The 20,442-nt window shown below is 51.1% G+C and overlaps 1 protein-coding gene and 1 non-coding gene across 2 annotated transcripts; one reads left to right on the forward strand and one right to left on the reverse strand.

Annotated features, from left to right (window-relative positions):
• The first annotated feature begins 841 nt into the window (after positions 1-841).
• Positions 842-914, forward strand: TRNAM-CAU (transfer RNA methionine (anticodon CAU)). The gene has a single exon. It is a non-coding gene; the product is annotated as a tRNA-Met (tRNA).
• A 3,260-nt stretch (positions 915-4,174) lies between these two features.
• TLE7 (TLE family member 7) lies at positions 4,175-16,503 on the reverse strand. The gene is made up of 10 exons (XM_055298085.1): positions 16,418-16,503; positions 7,230-7,627; positions 7,085-7,107; positions 6,880-6,938; positions 6,324-6,539; positions 5,976-6,217; positions 5,634-5,775; positions 5,335-5,488; positions 4,881-4,954; positions 4,175-4,568 (listed from the first exon to the last, which is right to left on the reverse strand). The coding sequence occupies exons 2-10, from the start codon at positions 7,538-7,540 to the stop codon at positions 4,464-4,466; spliced, it is 1,326 nt and encodes a 441-aa protein (XP_055154060.1). The 5' UTR covers positions 7,541-7,627; positions 16,418-16,503; the 3' UTR covers positions 4,175-4,463.
• Between the last annotated feature and the right edge of the window lie 3,939 nt (positions 16,504-20,442).

The following is a 20,442-nucleotide window of genomic DNA, read 5'->3' on the forward strand; positions in this document are numbered from 1 at the left end:
AAAAAAAAGAATTGGCAAGTCCAAGGCAACCATAATTTCCTCCCTCCATTTTCCGACTGAATTCACGTCCAAGAATCTTCTGGAACCTTTCCTCCCTGCTTCCACCTAACCCCCACCGTGACTCCAGGACCTAGACCTGGGCCTGGAGATTTCACACCCCACACCCCTTCTCCGCCCTCCTGCCCTCCTGCCACGCCCTCCTGCTCCCCAGGACCCTACTCGCCCCTCGCTCCCGGGTCGCACCTGACGCCCACCTGCGGCTGACGTCGCACGCTCCAGCCTCAGTCCACCCTGGAACCCTGCATTTGGCAGCCACGCGAGCCCATCTCCCGCCCAATCAAGCAGCCGTCGCCCTGGAGACTGAGGACCCCAGGTGGGGTCACCCCTCGCAGCCTCCTCTCGCGTGCTTGCCGGTTCCCGCCAGTCTCCGCCGCTTGCACCGGACCCAGGCGCTCGTCCTCCGCTTCCCCCGCGCCCCAGCCCCGTCACGCCTCGGAGCTTGTCCCCACCTGGCCGTGCTCAGAGTCTGCCCGCCGGGCGTCCCACACGCACCGCAGGGCCCCACCGCCTCTTAGTGAGCCGCGGCGGCTCGGGTCCCGGGTCCCCACGAGGCTGCACTCCCGGCAGGCAGCTTTCTTCCCGGCGCGGGGCTAGTTCCCTGAGCCCAGGCCGCTCCGTGGCCGCAAGAGCGACCTTCCCACGTGTCCCCAGGTGTGCGCACAAGCCGGGGGTGAGAGCAAGGGCTGCTGCCTGCAAAGCCCGAACTTGCAGAGGCGACGCCGCGAGCGCAAGGGGCTGCAGGCATTTTCTTATGGGAGGTAGAAACTGTACTTAAGCAGAAGCCCTCTTAGCGCAGTGGGCAGCGCGTCAGTCTCATAATCTGAAGGTCCTGAGTTCGAGCCTCAGAGAGGGCACCTGTTTTGTCGTGCTACCATTGCAGCCAATGTGCGGATGTCACCTAGCAAAGTGCTCTGAAGCATTGGCAAACAGTAGATGTGCCCCTCAAGGACCAGAGAGTAAGGATGTGCCATGGCCTGAGAGCCAGGTGTACAGGAGCAGGGGACCCCGTCACAAGGCTGCGTAAATAACATGGTTAGGTCAACTCGCAAGTGATTCAACCTCACTCATAACGAAAGAAACTCAGATCACAGCCACAGGAACTGCTATTGTCCCCTCTCCCAGGAATTAAAATCCACAAATGAGGCCAGGTGCATTGGCTCACGTCTCTAATCCTAACACTTTGCAAAGCCAAGATGGGAGAATAGCTTAAGCCCGGGAATTTAGAGACCAGCCTGGGCAACATAATGGGACCCTGTTTCTACAAAAAATAAAAATAGCCAGGCGTGATGGCAAGTGTCTCTAGTCCCAGCACCTCTGAGGTGGGAGGATCGCTTAGGTCGAAGCTGCAATGAGCAGTCATCACACCACTGCACTCCAGCCTGGGTTTTAAAACAAAACAAAACAAAAAACTCCACAAATGAGAAAACACACACTGTTGGCGTGAATGTAGGCAAACGGACACTAAGCGTTGCTGATGAGAGCTAAATTGAGTCAATTCCTCTCGCAACATCTATGAAAATCACAGTCTCCTAGACCACTTCCAATCTTTTTTCCCTGACCTTCCTCTGCTGGGAGAAAGGCCTTGTCTCCACCCTCGCTCCATCCCAGACCCAGCTTCCAAGAGCCAGGAAGACCCAGGCAGTCAGCGCCCAGCCTGGAGATCTAGGAGAGGGGGATGGGACATGGCTTGAATGACAAGCTCTGATTCTAGCTCTAGCTGAATCCTTCCCTACTTTTCATTACAATACTTTCTAATCATTTTGTAGTTTATTCTCTATTATTTATTTAGAAGTATATTTAATTTCCAAAATAGGAAAATTCTAGTTTTATTTTTATTATTTATATCTTAATTGCATGGTGGTCAAATAATATTTTCTGTAAAAGTTAAATCCTTTGTATGTGGGCGGGGTGGGGGTGTGTTCTATAGTGGTTGTGTGCCTTGTTCTAAGTTTTCTTTTTTTGGGGGGGAGCCGGGGGACGGAGTCTTTCTCTGTCGCCCAGGCTGGAGTGCAGTGCTGCGATCTCGGCTCACTGCAAGCTCCGCCTCCCGGGTTCATGCCATTCTCCTGCCTCAGCCTCCCGAGTAGCTGGGACTACAGGCTCCTGCCACCACACCCGGCTAATTTTTTGTATTTTTAGTAGAGACGGGATTTCACCATGTTAGCCAGGATGGTCTCGATCTCCTGACCTCGTGATCCGCCCGCCTTTGCCTCCCAAAGTGCTGGGATTACAGGCATGAGCCACTGCGCCCAGCGCCTTGTTCTAAGTTTTCTAATCATGTTATTCAAAGCTTCTGTACCCTTATAAATTTTTTGGCTATTTGAACTGCTGGTTACTGTGAGATATAAATTTGTCTAATTTGTTGATTTCTCTTTTTGTATTTTGAGGCTACAATAACAACTAAATAAAAACAGAATTCTTGTGCGTCCTGATGAATTGAACCTGAATTGAACACTTATGAAATGTTCACCTTTATCTCAAATATTTTTTGTTTTCTAGTATGTTGTCTGATATTAATATAACATCAAGTTTCTTTGATTTGTGCAGAAAGCATCTTCTATTATGCTGTACTTTCTGTACCCTTATGTTTTAATGTATCTTTCAAAGTTGTGATTTTTTGAATTGTTATATGATCTCTACAGATTAATAGGAATATTTAATCCACTTACATTTAATATAATTACTGCTATATTTGGATTTAAATCTATCATTTCAGTAAGCTTTTCCTTTTCTGCTTTTTCTTTGTTCCTTTTTTCCTTTTCCCTCTTTTTTTGGATTATTATATATTATTCCAGTATTTTCCCTCTTCGCTTGGAAGCTGTACACTTAATCTTTTAGCAATTAACCTAGAGATTACAATGCTCCTCCTTGATTTATCAATATTGCTATTAATTAGGACTCTTATTTCCAGAAAGCATTTTAAAATTCTTGTACTCCCACTCCCAATTATTACCCTTCCAACTTGTATGTCTTTATTTTTAATTCTCTTGGACACATACTTGAGTGGAATTACTGAATCATATGGTAACTCTGTTAAGCATTTTGAAGAATTTCCAAACATTTTCAAAGTGACTGCAACATTTTGCAATCCCACCAGCAATATATGAGGATTCCAATCTCTCCACATCCTTTTCAATACTTGTTATTGCCTTTTTTACTCTAGCCATTCTAACAGATAAGTGATAACTCCTTTGGGTTTGTTTTCTTCCATGCAATAGTCCAAAGTGAACAGCTTATCTTGATGTCTGACTCATCCACACAGGATGCTTCTACCCTGTGGTTCTGCAATGCCCTCAGGCCTCCACATCATTTGCCTTGAGCTGGTAGAAGTGGAAGGAGACCCTGGAGGGAACAGTCCTACTTCTTTAGGCCTAGTCCAGAGCTGACACAAATTCACTCATGATCCACTGGCAAGAACTAAATTCCTGACAACATCTACATGTTGCAAAGGATGGCAAACTTGGCCCTTGGCATTGCAGCTTCCTCCCAGGGAAAACTCTAAGCCATGAACTTCAGTGGGCAGCTGGCAGTCTCAGCTGTACAAACACCAAGCCAAAAAGAGGACACTGATGGAAGAAGACTAGAAAGCAGGCCTATATGGCTTTTTTTCCAGGAGCTGGGCCCTTTCCAGCCTGGTGAAGCCCAGATGTAATACTACATTGTCACATTTTCAAACATGAGAAAACTGTCCCGAAACAGTGAGCTAGGTAGCTTTGATTAGCACCAAACACCAGAATTAGCATCAGGACTTTTAAAGAGTCAAATAAAGTGAAGTAGCATGAAGCAGGGAGCTTCTCCATCACTGAAGTTAGGCACAAAAAGGGAACCTGTCCTCAGAACCTGGCTAGACCAGCTCTAGGAGTTCTACCTGAGTCAAGAGTTGAACATTGTTGGTCTATCTATCAACTCCCTGATACTATCTGAAAGTTGGTACGTGGACTTACATTTCTTGAGCTTTAAGATTCCAAAAATTCCCTGCTTAAAAAAAAAAAGTTTACAAACAAAACTAAATCTGGTCTAAAATTCCTTCCCCACCCTGAAATTTGCTGAAGGCATAAGCAATCTATCGCAATGAATTTGTGACTTGAAAGAAAGGGACACATATCCAGGCCATTTTGCTTTCTGCTTTGCTATTTTATTCATTACAAAGGGATCTCAAATTTCCTACCAAAACCCAGAAATCAGTAGTAGAAAGATAACAAAGGAAAAAGCTCCAAGCCATCTGATTAAAATCTGGGAGTGCAGGCTGAGAGTGGGCTACTGGAGGGGAGGGATGACCTGCCACCCAAGCTAAGGCAGAGGGGATGGCAGGTGTTAGAGGTGTCCAGCACTCTGAAGCTATCCTCGCAGCCACACCAGCCCAAAGACTGGGTCTTCACTGTCAGGACCATGGCATACCACCTTTAATACAAGAGCTGGTAGATAGTGGCACTGCTCTTGGAGCCCATGACCAGATACTGGTTGTCAGAGGACACGTCACAGCACAGGATACCTGAAGACTCCTCTATCTAGATGGATGGAAGGGCCAAAACAGGGATCACATATGGGGCAAGGATTGGGCCAGACATGAAGGCTTCATTTAGGGCTGTTTCAAGGCTCAGTGTAGACCTAAGGCTCAGGCGGAGGACAGGGACAGGTCTTAGGGATCAAGGTGACTTGGGAGTTCATAGGATGTGAAGTCTTCATTTCCCCTACTCTGTAAAATGGCCCTGGGTGCCATCTCAGAGGTGTTTTCCAACACCCATTGGAATCCAACCAACTGGGACCTGGAGCTATAAGCTCCCAGTGCCTGGGTTTGGGCATCCCTCTGTGTCCGGTACCTGAAACAACTTTTGTAGAGAAGGTGCCTCCAAGCCACTGAGGCGCGTATCTATCGCGGTCACAAAATAGCTCCCTGGTGAAGGAACGAACAGATGAGAGGCCAGAGACCAATCCTACATTCTAGTTCCAGCACTGTCCCCAACCAGACTAAGGGCAAGTCTTTCTCTGCCTCAGTTTCCCTATCTATGAAAATCAGACACACAACCCAAGCCATTCCCTTATCTGCCCCCACCCTCCTACCACACACAAGATCATGGTTATTGCGGAACAACAGGACAATCAGGTAGGGTTCATGCCTCTTCAGTCTGCCTGTGTCTTCGGGCTATCATTCTGTGCAGGATCTCCCATTACGGAGGGAGCCAGAAAAGGAAAGGGGGGTGAATAGAGAAACAAGAGATGACAGCAAGTTCAAAATCGGACACCCAGAGGTGTCACCTGGCTTTTCTCACTCACCACAGGAGGCAAACTTGAGGCTGTGGTGGCGGGTGTATTTTTTCATGACAGCCTTGAACTGCTCATTCCGACGAGTGTGAAGGAATGCAATGTCACTTGTTCTCAGGCCCGCCAATACCCATTCTTCACTGGGGTCATGGGTAATGCTGAGGATCTGTTCATGGAAGTGGTTTGAGGTCAGCACTCAAAGTTGCCAACGCCATCCTCTGTGCCCACCTCTCAGGCTCACACTCCCACCCCTGCCTCCATGCATGGTTCCACTGCAGGTGGCATTCTGCCAGTGGTGGCCAGCCAGGCACCTCATTCTGTAAGTTGTGTTGGTGCAGCCTCTGGTAGCTCCTCAGGTCCCAGGAATACAGGGTGGTGTCTTCACCTCCTGTCCAGAATATATTGCCGGTGATGTCCACACATCGGGACCCGTATACAGGAACTTCATGCTTCCTGGTGGGTGGGAAAACAACTCAGAGGGTCACTGAATGGTTTGGGCCCCCGGGAAGTTTCAGGGTCAGGAAGCCTCTAGGAGTGCCCCAGATATATCCTCTACACTGACTCGCCCAGCCCTAATGCAAAGAGGGGAGAGTGAACCTCACTGGCAAGCCCTCCCCCAGGTACACCTCAGTGGCTCTGGAGGGAGGTCATACCTGATCAAGATTTGGTTCTGCAAATCCCAAATCTCGACAAATCCACGGAAACAAGCCAAACAGATATGGGCATCAGAGGAGACAGCCAGAGAATAGCACGTGGGGCCTGTCGAGGTCAGCCGTGCCCTGACCTGGGGGGTGGGTGCCAAGTCCCAGAGAGTCACAGCCTGGGACGCACCGCCTGTGATCAGGCTCCGCTCATCAGGGAACAGCTTGCAGGTAACAACACAGTCCTGGGGATGCTGTAGGAAGGGTTTACACACTGGTATCCCCTCGGGGCACCGACCCTGGGTCTCACGTCAGAGGCCCTGTCAGAGTTCCCTGAGTACTGCTTTGGATCCCCCTCACCTGCAAGTCCAGCTGGGCCCGAGGGGCCTTGTCCCCCGCATGCAGCACACTCTCATCCCACACCCTGATGTAGCCAGAGCCACATGTGTACACGTGGTGGGTTGAGCCACTGATGGCCACAGCGTAGACTCTCTTTCCATGGAGGAGTGCGCCAACCTTCCAGGAGCCCTGTGGGGCCCTCTTCTGCCTGACCACAACTTCATCTGGAATGGGGGGCTGGGCAGGGAGATGGTGGCTAGCAGTGGCCCTGACCTGCTATCATTAATAGGACAGTCCACCCCTGTCTTCCAGCTAGATTCTTAACCACCCACCCATCCACTCACCCAACCATAGAACCTGGCCCCTGGTTCCCAGGGTCACAGCTCTTAAAGAAATGACACTGTGAGCTGAAGACCCTACTTCTCAGGATGGGGGAACAGGGAACATAGCTCAAAAGCAGCAGGAGCCCAGGACACCCCCCTACCTATGGGACAGAGAGTGAAAGTGCGGACACATGGTTTCTTGATTGGGGGTAGGTGGGAAAGGAAGGATCCCGAGTATGAAGTTAGACACTTACAATTGCTCTGAGCAATGAGAGGACTTCTTCACTGGGAGGGGAAGAAGAGTAAGGCTGGCCTGCAGGGAAAGAGCAATGCCCACCTGCTCACAGAGTCCCATGCTTCAGGGAGAAGCCTGCTCTGTTGACACCAGGCCCCCGTTCCTAGTCCCCCATCTGGGGCCCAGCTTGGGCGACCACACGCACCACCATGACTGGTACTCACCAACCTCAGAACCCAGTAGGAAGCTACAACACATGGAGAGAGGGAGGGAGGAGACAAGAGGGTGAACCACAGAGCTTCCTGCTGGGATGCCCTCTCCCCAGTCCAGCTTGCCACCACCACTGAGTCAGGTTCAAGCAAGACCTGCCTTGGGCTGGACTCTGCTGCTTCTCCTGGTTGTGCATCAGGGAGCCCAGTGGCCTGGAGCTCAGATCTACCCAGGCCCTGGAGATGCCACTGCTGCTGGGTCACCATGCTTGTCTCTTGATCAGCAGGGCTATGCTGTATCGGGGGGCCTGGGGGCTGCCAGGACACTCCATACAGACTGGCCAGTCGCTGCTGCACTTGTGGCTCAAGCTGAGAGGAAACACCAGAGCTTTCTGGCACATCCCTCCTCTCCTCTGGCTCACCATAAGCCCCGAACATTCTGAACAACGCCTCTTCCTTCTCTCCACTCATGTTCTTAGATCAGTGAGGTGCCTGGTTCTAGGGCTTGATAAATAGACCCGCCAAACAGATCCCGGGTTCCCAATGTGTCCTGATCCCCTGTAAGGTGAAAAAAAAAGAGAGGCAGCTACATACATGTGCTCTGTAGGGTCTCTTTAGAAGGGGCAGAAGACGTCTCCTTTGGTGAAAAGATTCAAAAGAGTGGTTGCCAACTAACTTTTTATATTAGGTGTTGGCGGCAATGATGTTAAGAGTGAAAGCGTCACACAAGCACTTTGAGATGTTAGTGCCAGGCATTGTATTTTTCATTTTATGCAAATGGACTGCATTTCTGGTCATTTAAAAATCAAACTCACCCACTAGGCACAGTGGTTCACACCTGTAATGCCAGCTCTTTGGGAGGCCAAGGCAGGCAGATCACGAGGCCAGGAGTTTGAGACCAGCCTGGCCAACCTTGTGAAACCCAATCTCTACTAAAAATACAAAAATTAGCCGGGCATGATGGCACGTGCCTGTAATCCCAGCTACTTGGGAGGCTGAGGCAGGAGAATTACTTGAATCTGGGAGGCAGAGGTTGCACTGAGGTGAGATTGCGCCACTGCACTCCAGCCTGGGCAACAAAGCAAGACTCTGTCTCAAAAAAATCAAACTCACCTTTTCATCTGGCTGTACACATTTCAAATGAGGGCTCATACCTAAGCTAAATAAAATATAAGGCAACAGGAAACGCCACACACACCATGTGTCTCTTACCTCCTGGAGGGGTTGGAGGAAACCCCAAGAGATCATAAGAATATAAGGTGTCCTACTTGGACGGGGCAAGGCTATCTAATGATGAAGTTGGCTTGGAGGTGATTACTATTTCCTACCCTGTGGGATAATTCTGAGAACTGCATATAATCACTCAAGTAGAATACTCGACACTGTACAAGGCTAGTGGTAAACAATCAACAGAAGATAGTACACTTATTTGAGGCATGTGTCAGGGACCAGAGCTTTGAGGATTTAAGTAGACCAAATACTCTCCTTCAGGAAGGCTCCTGCCCAACAGCCAGCCCTAGGGAGGCCCTGGAGAGACCCAGGGTTCTATGAACAGAGCATATCAGGAGCCTTATGGATGGGACAAGACAATGGGTGGGGAAAGGATCTTCCAGTGAGAACCACCAGCTTGACAGCCAGGCTCAATAGCTGGCTTTCAAACACCCATGAACTCTATGGCAAGCACCAGAGGGGGGCCCAGGCTGCCTGCCCCTGGGAAGATGCAGGGGAGAGTTTTACTTCTCTGTGTGTTTGGCCCTGAACTAAATGCTTTACATAGCTGATCTCATTTTATGCTCACAACTATATGGGCCCCATTTTATAGATTTTTTAAAACTGGAGCTTGCAGAGCATTGGGTCCATGATCAAACTGCTAGAAAACACAGAGAGGAGGTTCCAACCCTGTCCTGCATAGCTCTAAACCACCTCCTTTCCTACCTCCCTATTAGAAGGAAGGCAATATCCACCATTATTACCAGTGCAGTGACCTTTAACCTAGTACTTCCACTTCTAAAAATGTACCCTAGAGGTGCAGTTGGATATATGCAAAATAATAGATGTACAAGCTGGAGAACAGCAGCATTGTTTGTGACAATGTTGGGACATTGTTTGTTTGTTATAACCTTTGCAGAGCCAAGATTGCACCACGGCATTCCAGCCTGGGATTTGGCAGATGACTGGCCAACGCCCAAATGGCCATGGGAGGGGACTGGTGCAATAGGTTAGAGTATAGCCATATGGTAGAATAGTATGCAGCTATTAAAAATAACAAGGACATGGCTAGGCATGGTAGCTCACGCCTGTAATCCCAGCACTTTGGGAGGCCGAGGCAGGCAGATCATGAGGTCAGGAGTTTGAGATCAGCCTGACCAACAAGGTGAAACCCCATCTCTACTAAAACTACAAAAATTAGCCAGGTGTGGTGCTACGCACCTGTAATCCCAGCTACTCAGGAGGCTGAGGCAGGAGAATCGCTTGAACCCGGGAGGCGGAGGTTGCAGTGAGCCCAGATCGTGCCAATGCACTCCAGCCTGGGTGGCAGAGTGAGACTCTGTCTCAAAATAAATAAATAAAATAAAATAACAAGGACACATACATTGATATGGAATATTCCAAGGTGTATTAATAAGTAGGTGAAAACTGCGATGTTCAGAAAAATGTGCCAAATATGCAACTTTTATGTAAAAGAAAAATGGAAATTAAATTTATCTTTGTATATCTTTTTATATAAGAAATTAGAAACAGTTGCCTTTCAGACATGCAAATTGGCAAATAGGAAAGAAGAATGGGAGGGAGATTTGTCACTGCATAACTCAGTACCTTTTCTGCATATTTCTGGATATTCAAACCTATGTCCAAAATGGTTGGATCTGGAGCCTTTCTCATCTCACCCCAAATGATCCTCCTGATTCTTAGTTGTTTAAATAATTTAACACACTCTCCCTGACTTGCGTCAGGGTCCTCTAATTGGAGACACCGGGGCTGAGCATGGAGCATGGAAACTCCCAGCAGAGACCACCACTGCTCAGACCCCCTTTTGGGGGCTACGTAAAGCTTAAAAGCAGTGAAGCTATTTAACCAGGACTTCAGACTCCAAATTTGCCAGGATTTCACCCTAAGAATAAAAGAAGGCTTTCCAGAAAGAGCAGGAGGAAGAGTGAGTGTCACTGATTCCCTTCTCTTCTCTCTCCCAGAGCTAGGAACACAGAGATCCCCACCCCCTTACCAGACAACTCTCTTTCCAAAGCCCCCAAAGTGCTGGTGCTGGGGGCTCACCCAAACCCCCATGGCAGGAAACTCACCTCTGAAGGAAGAAGGTCAAACCCTAGACATGGGAAGTCAGCCAAGCTAAGACCCAGCCAGGCACAAGAATCCCCACATCCTCTCCCAGCCCCAGACCCTCCCTTCCACACACAGGTGCTGCCCCTATCCTGCGGTGCTGCTGCTTTTAAACGTGAGCCTAATGGATCATCAAGCCCTGGGTCAGAACCTCGGTCAGGTATCCTGGCCCTGAATTGCTGTCAATCAATCACCAAGCGTGGCCACACAACCAACCCGGCTGAGCCAAGCTGCTGCTGGCGGTATCTCAGGTTAACCTATGAGTCCTTGAATGGGAGTTAGTAAGACAGGGATCCACCAAGTATTTTCATGGCAGGAGGCAAGATAGAGGGAGACATTTTTAGGGGGATACGTCTTTGGACTGGATTCAAACCACCCTACAAGAGCCAGCGTCTGTGCAAAGATGGGGAGTTGAGTTGAGCTGTTCGCCAGAGCCAAGAGTCAGAGTCTCAGCTCCAGGTGAATCTCCTTTGCTTGAGAAGGCTGATCTTGGCCTGAAGCCAACAGTGGGTGATTGTGGGAGGGACATGGGGCCGCTTTCCTCTTCCTCCCCTGCTCTGGCCCAAACTTGCCTGGCTCTGGGCCTCTAATCTTTTACCAGTGTCCCTGAAAGCAAAGACTGAGGAACCCTCTCTTTTTCGTGGCTCTCTCAGCCAGTGGTTCTTACATTGGAGCACACATCAAATCCCCTGGAGGCCTTGTTAAAAGCGTGGTGGACCCACTCCCAGAAATTCTGATTCAGGGCTGGGCATGGTGGCTCACACCTGTAATCCCAGCACTTGGGGAGGCCGAGGCGGGCAGATCACTTGAGGTCAGGACCAGCCTGTCCAACATGGTGAAACCCTGTCTATACTAAACATACAAAAATTAACTGGGTATGGTGGTGCACGCCTGTAATCCCAGCACTTTGGGAAGCCAAGGCAGGTGGATCACCTGAGGTCAGAAGTTTGAGACCAGCCTGGCCAACATGGTGAAACGCTGTCTCTACTAGAAATACAAAAATTAGCTGGGCATGGTGGTGCGTGCCTGTAATGCCAGCTACTTGGGAGGCTGAGGCAGGAGAATAACTTGAATCTGGGAGGTGGAGGCTGCAGTGAGCTGAGATTGCGCCATTGCATTCCAGCCTGAGTGACAGAGTGAGACTCTGTCTCAAAAAAAAAAAAAAAAAAAAAAAAAGGAAAAGAAAGGGAGGGAGGGAGGAGAGAGAGAAGAAAAGAAAGAAAGGAAGAAACAAAGAGGAAGGAAGGAAAGGAAAAGGAAGGGAGAAGGGAAAGGAGAAGGGAAGGGAGAAGAGAGAAGAGAAGAGAAGAGAAGAGAAGAGAAGAGAAGAGAAGAGAAGAGAAGAGAAGAGAAGAGAAATTTTGATTCAGGAGGCATGGAGTGGGGCCCGAGACTGTGTTTCTAACAAGTTCCCGATGCTGTTGGTGATGCTGTTGCTGCTGCCACCAGGCTGGGGACCAGCATCTGAGAGGCACTGGGGGAACCCTTCGGTCTGATAGTCCCTTTCTGGAAGGAGAGGAAGGGGTGATGAAGCTGGAACCCTTTCCTCCTCCACTCCTTGCTTTTGCCTCCATTCCGTGATCACCCCCTTTCCCCCACTGAATCTACTCTCTCCTCTCCTCTGGCTTCTTTCTCATTCATTGGCTCCCTTCTTTTGAAGAAGTCCTGAGATGGCTGCTACTTACAGAGGAATCTTTTACCACCCCTGACCTCCAACCTCCAAAGCTCTCTGTCTCTCCCTTCTCCCCTCCACCTCACTTACACACCCCTTGTCCCCAGAACATCTGTGGCTGCCTATTGCCTTCAACATAATGTTGCTGGAAAAAGAGGGTCCTGATCCAGACCCCAAGAGTTATTGGATCTCACACAGGAAGGAATTAAAGGCAGGTCACAGAGTGCAGCGTGAAAGAAACAAGTTTATTAGAAACTACTCTGTTGTAGAGTGGAGCATCCTCAGAAAGCAAGAGGAGGAACACACCATCTTCTGTTAGTGTCTCTACTTATAAGAAACCATAAGGAGTGGCCGGACACAGAGGCTCACGCCTGTAATCCCAGCACTTTGGGAGGCTGAAGCGGGTGGATCACCTGAGGTCACGAGTTCGAGACCAGCCTGGCCGACATGGTGAAACCTGTCTCTAGTAAAAATACAAAATTCGCTAGGCGTGGTGGCATGCCTGTAATCCCAGCTACTCAGGAGGCTGAGGCAGGAGAATCACCTGAGCCCAGGAGGCGGAGCCCTGAAGCAAGATTGTGCCACCCCACTCCAGCCTGTGTGACAGAACAAGACTTCATCAAAAAAAAGAAAGAGAGAAAGAGAGGGAGAGAGACAGAGAAAGACAGAGAGAAGAAAGAAAGAAAGAAAGAGAAAGAAAAAGAAAGAAAAGAGAAAAAAGAAAAGAAAAGAAACCAAAAGGAGCTGTAATTAAACTTGGAATGTGCAGATGTGCTCGCTAAAGGTAAGGGATATTGGGGGGCACCTGTAATCCCAGCTACTCAGGAGGCTGAGGCAGGGAGAATCACTTGAACCCAGGAGACGGAGGTTGTCGTGAGCTGAGATCGCACCACTGCACTCCACCCTGGGTGACAGGGCGAGACTCCATCTCAAAAAAAAAAAAAAAAAAAAAAAAAGTGAAAACGGGGACAGCCCGAGGAGTTGCAAGAGTCAAAGAGAGCCATGGTTCTTAAACCCAGAGGCAAGTTAAAGGCAATTGGTACTTTAGAAATAACCGGATGGACAGACAGCGCATCCTCTTGTCCCTCAGCCGTGGATAGAGGGACCCAGCTTGAGCTCAGGATATGCCATAGTTGAAATTCAGGTGTATGTGGGCAACAGGTGGGACCCCCTTGACCAAAACTGTCAGAACCAGGGCAAAGTTGATTCCACACAGAGAAAGCAAACAGGGCTGATGATAGTAATCAAACACACCTGTGCCCCTTCCCCACCACCTTTCCATCCCCATGGTCAGTTGGCACAGTCTTACTGACCGCCGCTGTGCTGGGTACTAGGAGATGAGGCTGGGCCCACAGAGCTGACCATGACCCGTGTGGAATTCCCTTTTTGGAGGGAAACTGACCACTGACCTGGAGATTACAAGTCAGAGTGGAAAGTGACGTGGTGGAGGAGGAGGGCTGTAGAGGGGCAGGGTGTGTGAGCCCAGAGAAAGTCACATAACCTGGAAGTGAAAGGTGATAGGGAGTAGGTAAGGTCAGAAGGATGGAAGGACTCAGCGGGGGAAGCAGGGTAGCAGAAAGCATAGGAGACTGTTCCAGGCAGACAGAAGGGCAGAGGCAAAGGATTGGATTTTAGCGATTGGGAGAATTTTCTAGGGGCTGGAGCACAGAGGGTGTGTGTTTTGGAGGCAGGGAGGGCAGGAATGTGTCCTCCCTTCCAGAGAGAGTTGGAAGGCATTTGGGGGTAGTTCTGAGCTGGGGGAGACATAATCAGAGGTGGGTTTCAGAAGGAGGACTCGGCCTGTTCTTCTAGGGATAGACTGGGGGGAGGGGACAAGACTGGAGGCTGGGACCCAGCTAAAAGAAAAAGACGCTCCACATCACCAGTCATCCGGGAAATGGAAATCAAAGCCACATACAACAGATCACTTCACACGCCCTAGGATGGCTATGACAGCCACCAAAACCACAGAAAATAACAAATGTTGGTGAGAATGTGGGGAAATTGGAACCCTCCTACGCTGCTGATAGGAATACCACGGAGCAGCCACCGTGAAAAACAGTTTGGCAGCTCCTCAGAGTTAAACATCTGACCCAGCAGCTCCACTCTTAAGTATATGCCCCCAAAAATGGAAAACAGGGACTTAAACATTTCTTGGACACCAGTGTTCACAGAAGCATTATTCACAATAGCCAAAAAGAAACAACCCAAGTGTCCACCAACTGAAGAATGGATCAAAATGTGGTGTAAATATACAACGGAGCATTACTCAGCTGTAAAAAGAATGAAGTTGTGATACATGCTACCACATGGGTGAACCTGAAAATATGCTACGTGAAATAAGCCAGACACAAAAGCCCAATACTGCATGATTCTATCTACATGAAATATCCAGAAAAGGCCAATCCTTAAAGAAAGCAGGTTAGTGGTTGCCAGCGACTGGCAAAGGGGAATGGGACGCCACTGCTTAATGGGTCTGGAATTCCTTGTGGGATGACAAAAAAGTTCTGAAACTAGAGGGTGGTGATGGTTGTACAACATTATGATATACCTAATGCCACTGAATTGTACACTTTAAAATAGCTAAGATGAGCCAGGCATGGTGGTGGGCACCTGTAATCCCGGCTACTCGGGAGGCTTAGGCAGGAGAATCACTTGAACCCGGGAGGCAGAGGTTGCAGTGAGCCAAAATCGGGCCACTGCACTCCAGCCTGGGCAACGCAGCGAGACTCCGCCTCAAAAAAAAAAAAATAGCTAAAGTGTTAAATTTCATGTTACGTGTATTTTACAAGAAAGACCCAAAACCAGACACGGGGTCATGACTTAGGGGTCCTGCAAATCCCAACAGCATTTTTCCTTCTTCCCCTTTAGCCAGCAAATTCCAGGTAGTTTAGCTGGTGGTTTTCTTCCCTTTGCTCCCCTAGAAGAGCCACTCAGCTGCAGGTGCCCCAGCCCGGAGGCTACGGGCAACTGTAGTCAAATGGCGGGTGGGACCCCAGCACCTAGTGGGCCAACACAAAGGCCAGAGATGGGGTCATCTGGGCAGAACTGAGACTGTAAGCCTCCAGATCTTTATTTGAGAGCTGGCGCGCCCTCTGGCGGGCACCTGGAAAGGATAATGCATGGCCAAGCCCCTCCTCGCTGCTCCCCTAGTCCCTGACGCTTCCTCCCACCTCCTACCTCCCTGTCACGGGGAGCCCCAACTCCCCATTCCTTGCCAAGGCCCCTTCCTCCCAGCATGGTGGCGTTGCCCTTCCCACAAGCACGGTGGCGTCTCCCGCATCATGCATTGCTCTTCCCACCCACCTCGTGTCCCGTCCCTGCCATGGGAAGCTTGCATTCCCAAATCCTGCATTCCGATTTCTGTCCTGGGTCCATCCCTTATCTCCCCATGGACCTGTTACCAAAGCCCCCTGCTCAGTCACTCTCAGGAGCCCGCCGGCAACTTTCCACCTCCCCCACAGTCCTCGACAGCAACTCTACAATGTGGGCCTCGCAGCAGGATTTCACTCGATTTGTTTTGTAAGAAAAGTTTACTCTTTGTTGTTGTTGGTAGAGACAAGAGTCTCACTTTGTTGCCCAGGCTGGTCTTGAACTCCTGGCCCCAAGCAATCCTCCCGCCTCGGCCTCCCACAGTGCTGGGATCACAGGCGTGCGCCACCGCGTTGCAATGGCTGCACTAACCGCTCAGAGCCTCCTTGGGATTCTGGCCTGCAGGGCGCGGCGTGAGCGGCCGGGCTTGCTAGGTTAGGGTCTCTGAGGTCATCTCCGCCCCCAACAGACCCCTATGCCCCCACTCCCAGCGGATCCACGGGAAGCTTCCCACCAGCAGCTCGGACCCGCTGCCCCAGGACTCCGGCCGTGGGCAGCTGTGACAGGGCTACTCCTCTGGGTCGGGCAGGGTCGAGCCCTCGCTTGGCTGGCGCCCCGTGGCCTGGCTCTTGGATTTTCCTCCCGCGCTCCTGGAAAGCGGGCAGGGGTGCAGCGTGCGCGCCGGCCGCCAGGGGGCACCAAGGGCCGGGGGCGGCAAGGACTCCTCGTGGCTTCTCCGCCCACCGCGCAGGGCGCAGACTTCCGGACGCAGGGCCCCGCTCCCCTGCCCCCTTCCACACCGAGGCCAGAGCCGAGGCCGAGGGTCAGAAGCGCGGGCCCACGGCCGACGCAGGGGCAGACGGGCCCTCCGGCGCTCACGCGCAGTTTCCAACTCCAGCCGGCCTCGCCGGCGCCAGCACCTCCGCGGGCGGCCCCAGCCTGGGAGCACGTGGGCCGCGGGGCTGCGGGCCGATGGCGGGGTGGGGACCAGCAGACGCGCGGGCATCCACGGCAGAACAGCTCCTTACCGTGGCGGGGGCGCTGAGATCCCTCGGGGCAACCAGAGGACGGAGGCTCGGTGCCGCAGGGCAGTCGGGAAGGCTTCCTGGAGGCTGGGCTTGAGCCGAGGGTGGGTGGGATTTCGGTGGCTGGCAGGGGGTGGGGGCCACGCCTCAGGAACACTGAAGCCACTTGGGGAACAGGCAGCACAGTGAGAGATCCAGAAGGAGGAGAAAGCCGGAAAGCGAGCAGAGGTGGCCCAGACCGTGCAGGGGAGGCCCCTGAGACCCAGCCCAGTACAGGATGTGCTAAGGACCACCTAGTCTGTAGTGGGTCTCCGGGCCTGCGAGCTAGGGCAAGGGGCTACAGGGATCCCCGCCTTCCCCCAGGCTGGGGCGTTCCCCAGGAGAAGGCCAAGGTTGACCCATATAGGGTTCCCCAGCAGGTGGTCAACTCCTGGCCTGTGGAAGGGGCCTGCGGACAGTGCTGGAATGGAATGGAGTGCAATGGAATGTGTCGGAGGATGTCCTCATCCTCTCCAGGCCAGAAGATAACAGATGTGCAGGAGTGGAGATTTCAGAGCAGAGAGAACAGGAGAGAATCCACAGCCTCTTCCCAGAACCCCCAGCCCCTGCAGAGAGAGGGCCCCCAGGCCTCCGGGAGGCTGTGCAGATGACACAGGAGCTCTGCTCCTCAGCGCATGGATACCCTGCTTAGGCCTCTCACCAGGCTCTCCCCTCTACCTGCGGGTGCCTTGACACAGGACAGCCATGTTTTCCTTTGAGCTTCCATTTCCCCTCCTGACCTGGCCAGAGCAGGCCCAGGTGTTCTCTGAGGTCCCTTCCAATGTGACAGGCCAAGTTGGGTGTGTGCACCTTGCACTGCAGGGACAGAACATGCAGATCCCAACTGAAGGAGAAAGACTTTAATCCTCCCCCTTCCAGGCCCAGGGCTCCAGTGAAGACAAGCAGAAGTGCTATTGTGCGGGATTCTGGAGTCTCCTGTGCTCAGGTTTCTTGCTGTCCTGGTAAGGCCTCCACTGCACCCACATGGCTCAAGACTGGTGTGGTGAACACCAAGGCTACACGGTCTCCCGGGTGGTGGGGTCATGTGACTTCACGAGGCTTTGCAGGTGTCTGCCTTCTTCACCCTCCAGTCGTTGAGGTCTGAGCAGATGACCTGCCCTGGACAGTAACAAGCCTACGGAGAGGGAGAAAACCATCAGGGTCCTGGGACCATCCCCACCGTATGCTGACCAGGAGGAGCCTGAGGCTGAGAGGCCCAGGGTCACATGGGACATTGGTGGCAGATCTGAGATATCAGGTTATGTCCTCTAGGATTCTCAATCCTGATGAGTCTGAGCCTTGATCCTGCCACTGCAAAGAAACTGTGGACCCTGCGGGAAGCCAGGGCTGCAGGACTTCTTGTCCCCCTCTATGGACTGCTATGTCTCAGAGACCTGCAGAGGCTGTCCATCAACTGGGAAGGCTGGGGTGAGCCCTGGCCTTCTGAACTCTCCTCTGTCCCCGGTGAGAGACCACATCAGCCCCTGGTTTGCTGCGTGACCAGGGGGTCGTCCCATCCATCTCTGGGCCTCAGTTTCTCTAAATGTAAATCCAGGATTTGGACCCCTTCAGGGTCTCAGTGCATGGTCTGGAACAGCCCAGAGGAACAGGGCTGGCTGGTCAAGGAGAAGAAGGGTCCTGCTCTCCCCTCTCCCCAGGGTGTGGTCTGGGGGCTCCAGGGGCTGCCTCCTCCCATGCCCAGCTCCCAGGATGCCTGGGGTGGGGCAGACTTACACGATGGCATCCTTAGGACACTCTACCAAGGTCCCGTGCCATGTGACAAGCTTTCGGACAGGATTGGCTCCTTTGAAATACTCAAGGCAGCACTCCTGGCCAACACCAGCCCTCAAGCTACAGAGAGCCAGTGCAGGAGCGTCTATGTGAGGGTGTGGCCTGTAGGGTGTACCATGTGTACCACTAGGTGTGTCTGTGGATGTGGGGGTCTGCGGGGTACACCGTGTGTCTGTGTCCATGTATGTGAGGGGGTCTGTGTCTTTGTCTATGTGTGCATGTGTGTCTTATGTGTGTCTATGCGTGTGGGAGTCTCAGTGTGTCTGTGTGTGGGGGGTCTGTGTGTATGTCTGTGTGTGCATGTGTCTGTGTGTGTCTATGTATGTTGGGGGTTCTGTGTGTGTCCTTGTGCATGTGTCTACTTGTGCATGGGGTATCTGTTTGTGATCTATGTGTGTCTGTGGATGTGGGGGTCTGCAGGCTGCACTGTGTCTGTGTATGTGGGGGGTCCATGTGTGTCCATGTGTATCTGTGTATGTGGAAGTCTGCAGGGTACACTGTGTGTGTCCCTGGGAGGGTGTGTGTGTGCATCTTGCTTGTGCCTATGGGAGGATTTGGGGGCTTCCTGCATGTGTGCACCTGTGCATGACTGTACATCAGATGTGCACACACTCAAACCACCACCCCCTTCACCACCTCTGGGCCAGGCTCTGGCTGAGCCTTTCCCGGAAGCAAGTAATTCAGGCCTCACAACCATATCTGGGAGGCAGGTTATCTATTACCCCATTTTACAGATGATCAAACGGAGGCCCAGAGATATGAAGACACTTCAGACCTGTTTTCTCATCTGTGTGCAAAAAAAAAAAAAAGATACCCAAAACTTGGAAATGGGCAAAATGATGATGTGTCTTTTAAAAGTATATATTATACATTTTCTAGGCATTTCTCCCCCAGCTGTCCTTGGACTCTCCCGGGGATAAAATTCAGTTTGACTACCTCTGATTGGGGCCCCGCCCTTTCACAGCCCTGTGAACTTAGAGCAAACTTATAGCAAACAAACAAGGGTGGGACCACGTCATTTGTCTGAGTGAGAAGATAACCCGACCTCCAGTCCTCACCCTAAGTACTTCTTCATCTGGCTGTTCATTTGTATCTTTTACAACAAAATGGTAATAGTAATGTGTTTTCCTGAGTTCTGTGCACTGTTTTAGCAAATTACTGAAATGGAAGAGGGGGTCATGGGAACCGCCAATTTGTAGCCATGTCACACAGAAGCACGGGTAACCTGGGGACCCTCTACTTGCAACTTGTGTCTGAAGTGCGGGACAGTCATGTAGAACTGAGCCCTTAACCTGTGGTGTCTTCACTTACTCTGGAAGTGTCAATTGTTAAAATTGTAGGGCCGGGCGCGGTGACTCACGCCTGTAATCCCAGCACTTTGGGAGGCCAAGGCAGGCAGATCACGAGGTCAGGAGAGTGAGACCATCCTGGCTAACACGGTGAAACCCCGTCTCTACTAAAAATACAAAAAATTAGCCGGGCATGGTGAGAGGCGCCTATAGGCCCAGCTACTCAGGAGGCTGAGGCAGGAGAGTGGCATGAACCCAGGAGGTGGAGCTTGCAGTGAGCCGAGATCAGGCCACTGCATTCCAGCCTGGGTGACAGAGCAAGACTACGTCTCAAAAAAAAAAAAAAAATTGTAGGACACCCAGTCGGTGTCTGCAGAGAATTGGAGAATCATGTGAAAAACCAGCACATTTGGTATCAAAGGTCTTGTGAAAAGCAGTGTTTCTTTACTACCAATAGCAGGTGATGACCCTATTTTCTCCATACTGTTATACTGTCCTGGTGTCCACAAATAGATTCTGCCATATGATTTATTGAAGAAAACCACCATCTAGAAATGGACTTTTATTAAAAATTGTTCAAGGATTCTGAGACAATAAATCCTCATCTTAACAAGCAAAAAGAGGGACAGAGAGAGATTTCAGATTTTTTAAAATCCGATTTCTAACTTTTTGAAGACTCAGAATATTTGGCATTACTGGAACTGCTTTGCTGCCTACCCAGAATTTGCTACAGCTGAGTCGAGGCTGCCTTCTTTAGGTAGGGCATGCACTCTTCAATTCTCCACCCTCCCTACTCCTTATTGTCACTCTGAGCAGCCTCATTCATCTATCTGACTTTGTGGACACTTGAGTATCTCTGGGCCTGCAGGGATGCTTATGAGGATTTGGAGTTTGCTGGTGATCGTTAAG

This window comes from Symphalangus syndactylus, chromosome 11, assembly GCF_028878055.3.
Source record: "Symphalangus syndactylus isolate Jambi chromosome 11, NHGRI_mSymSyn1-v2.1_pri, whole genome shotgun sequence".
NCBI classification, from domain to species: Eukaryota; Metazoa; Chordata; class Mammalia; order Primates; family Hylobatidae; genus Symphalangus; species Symphalangus syndactylus.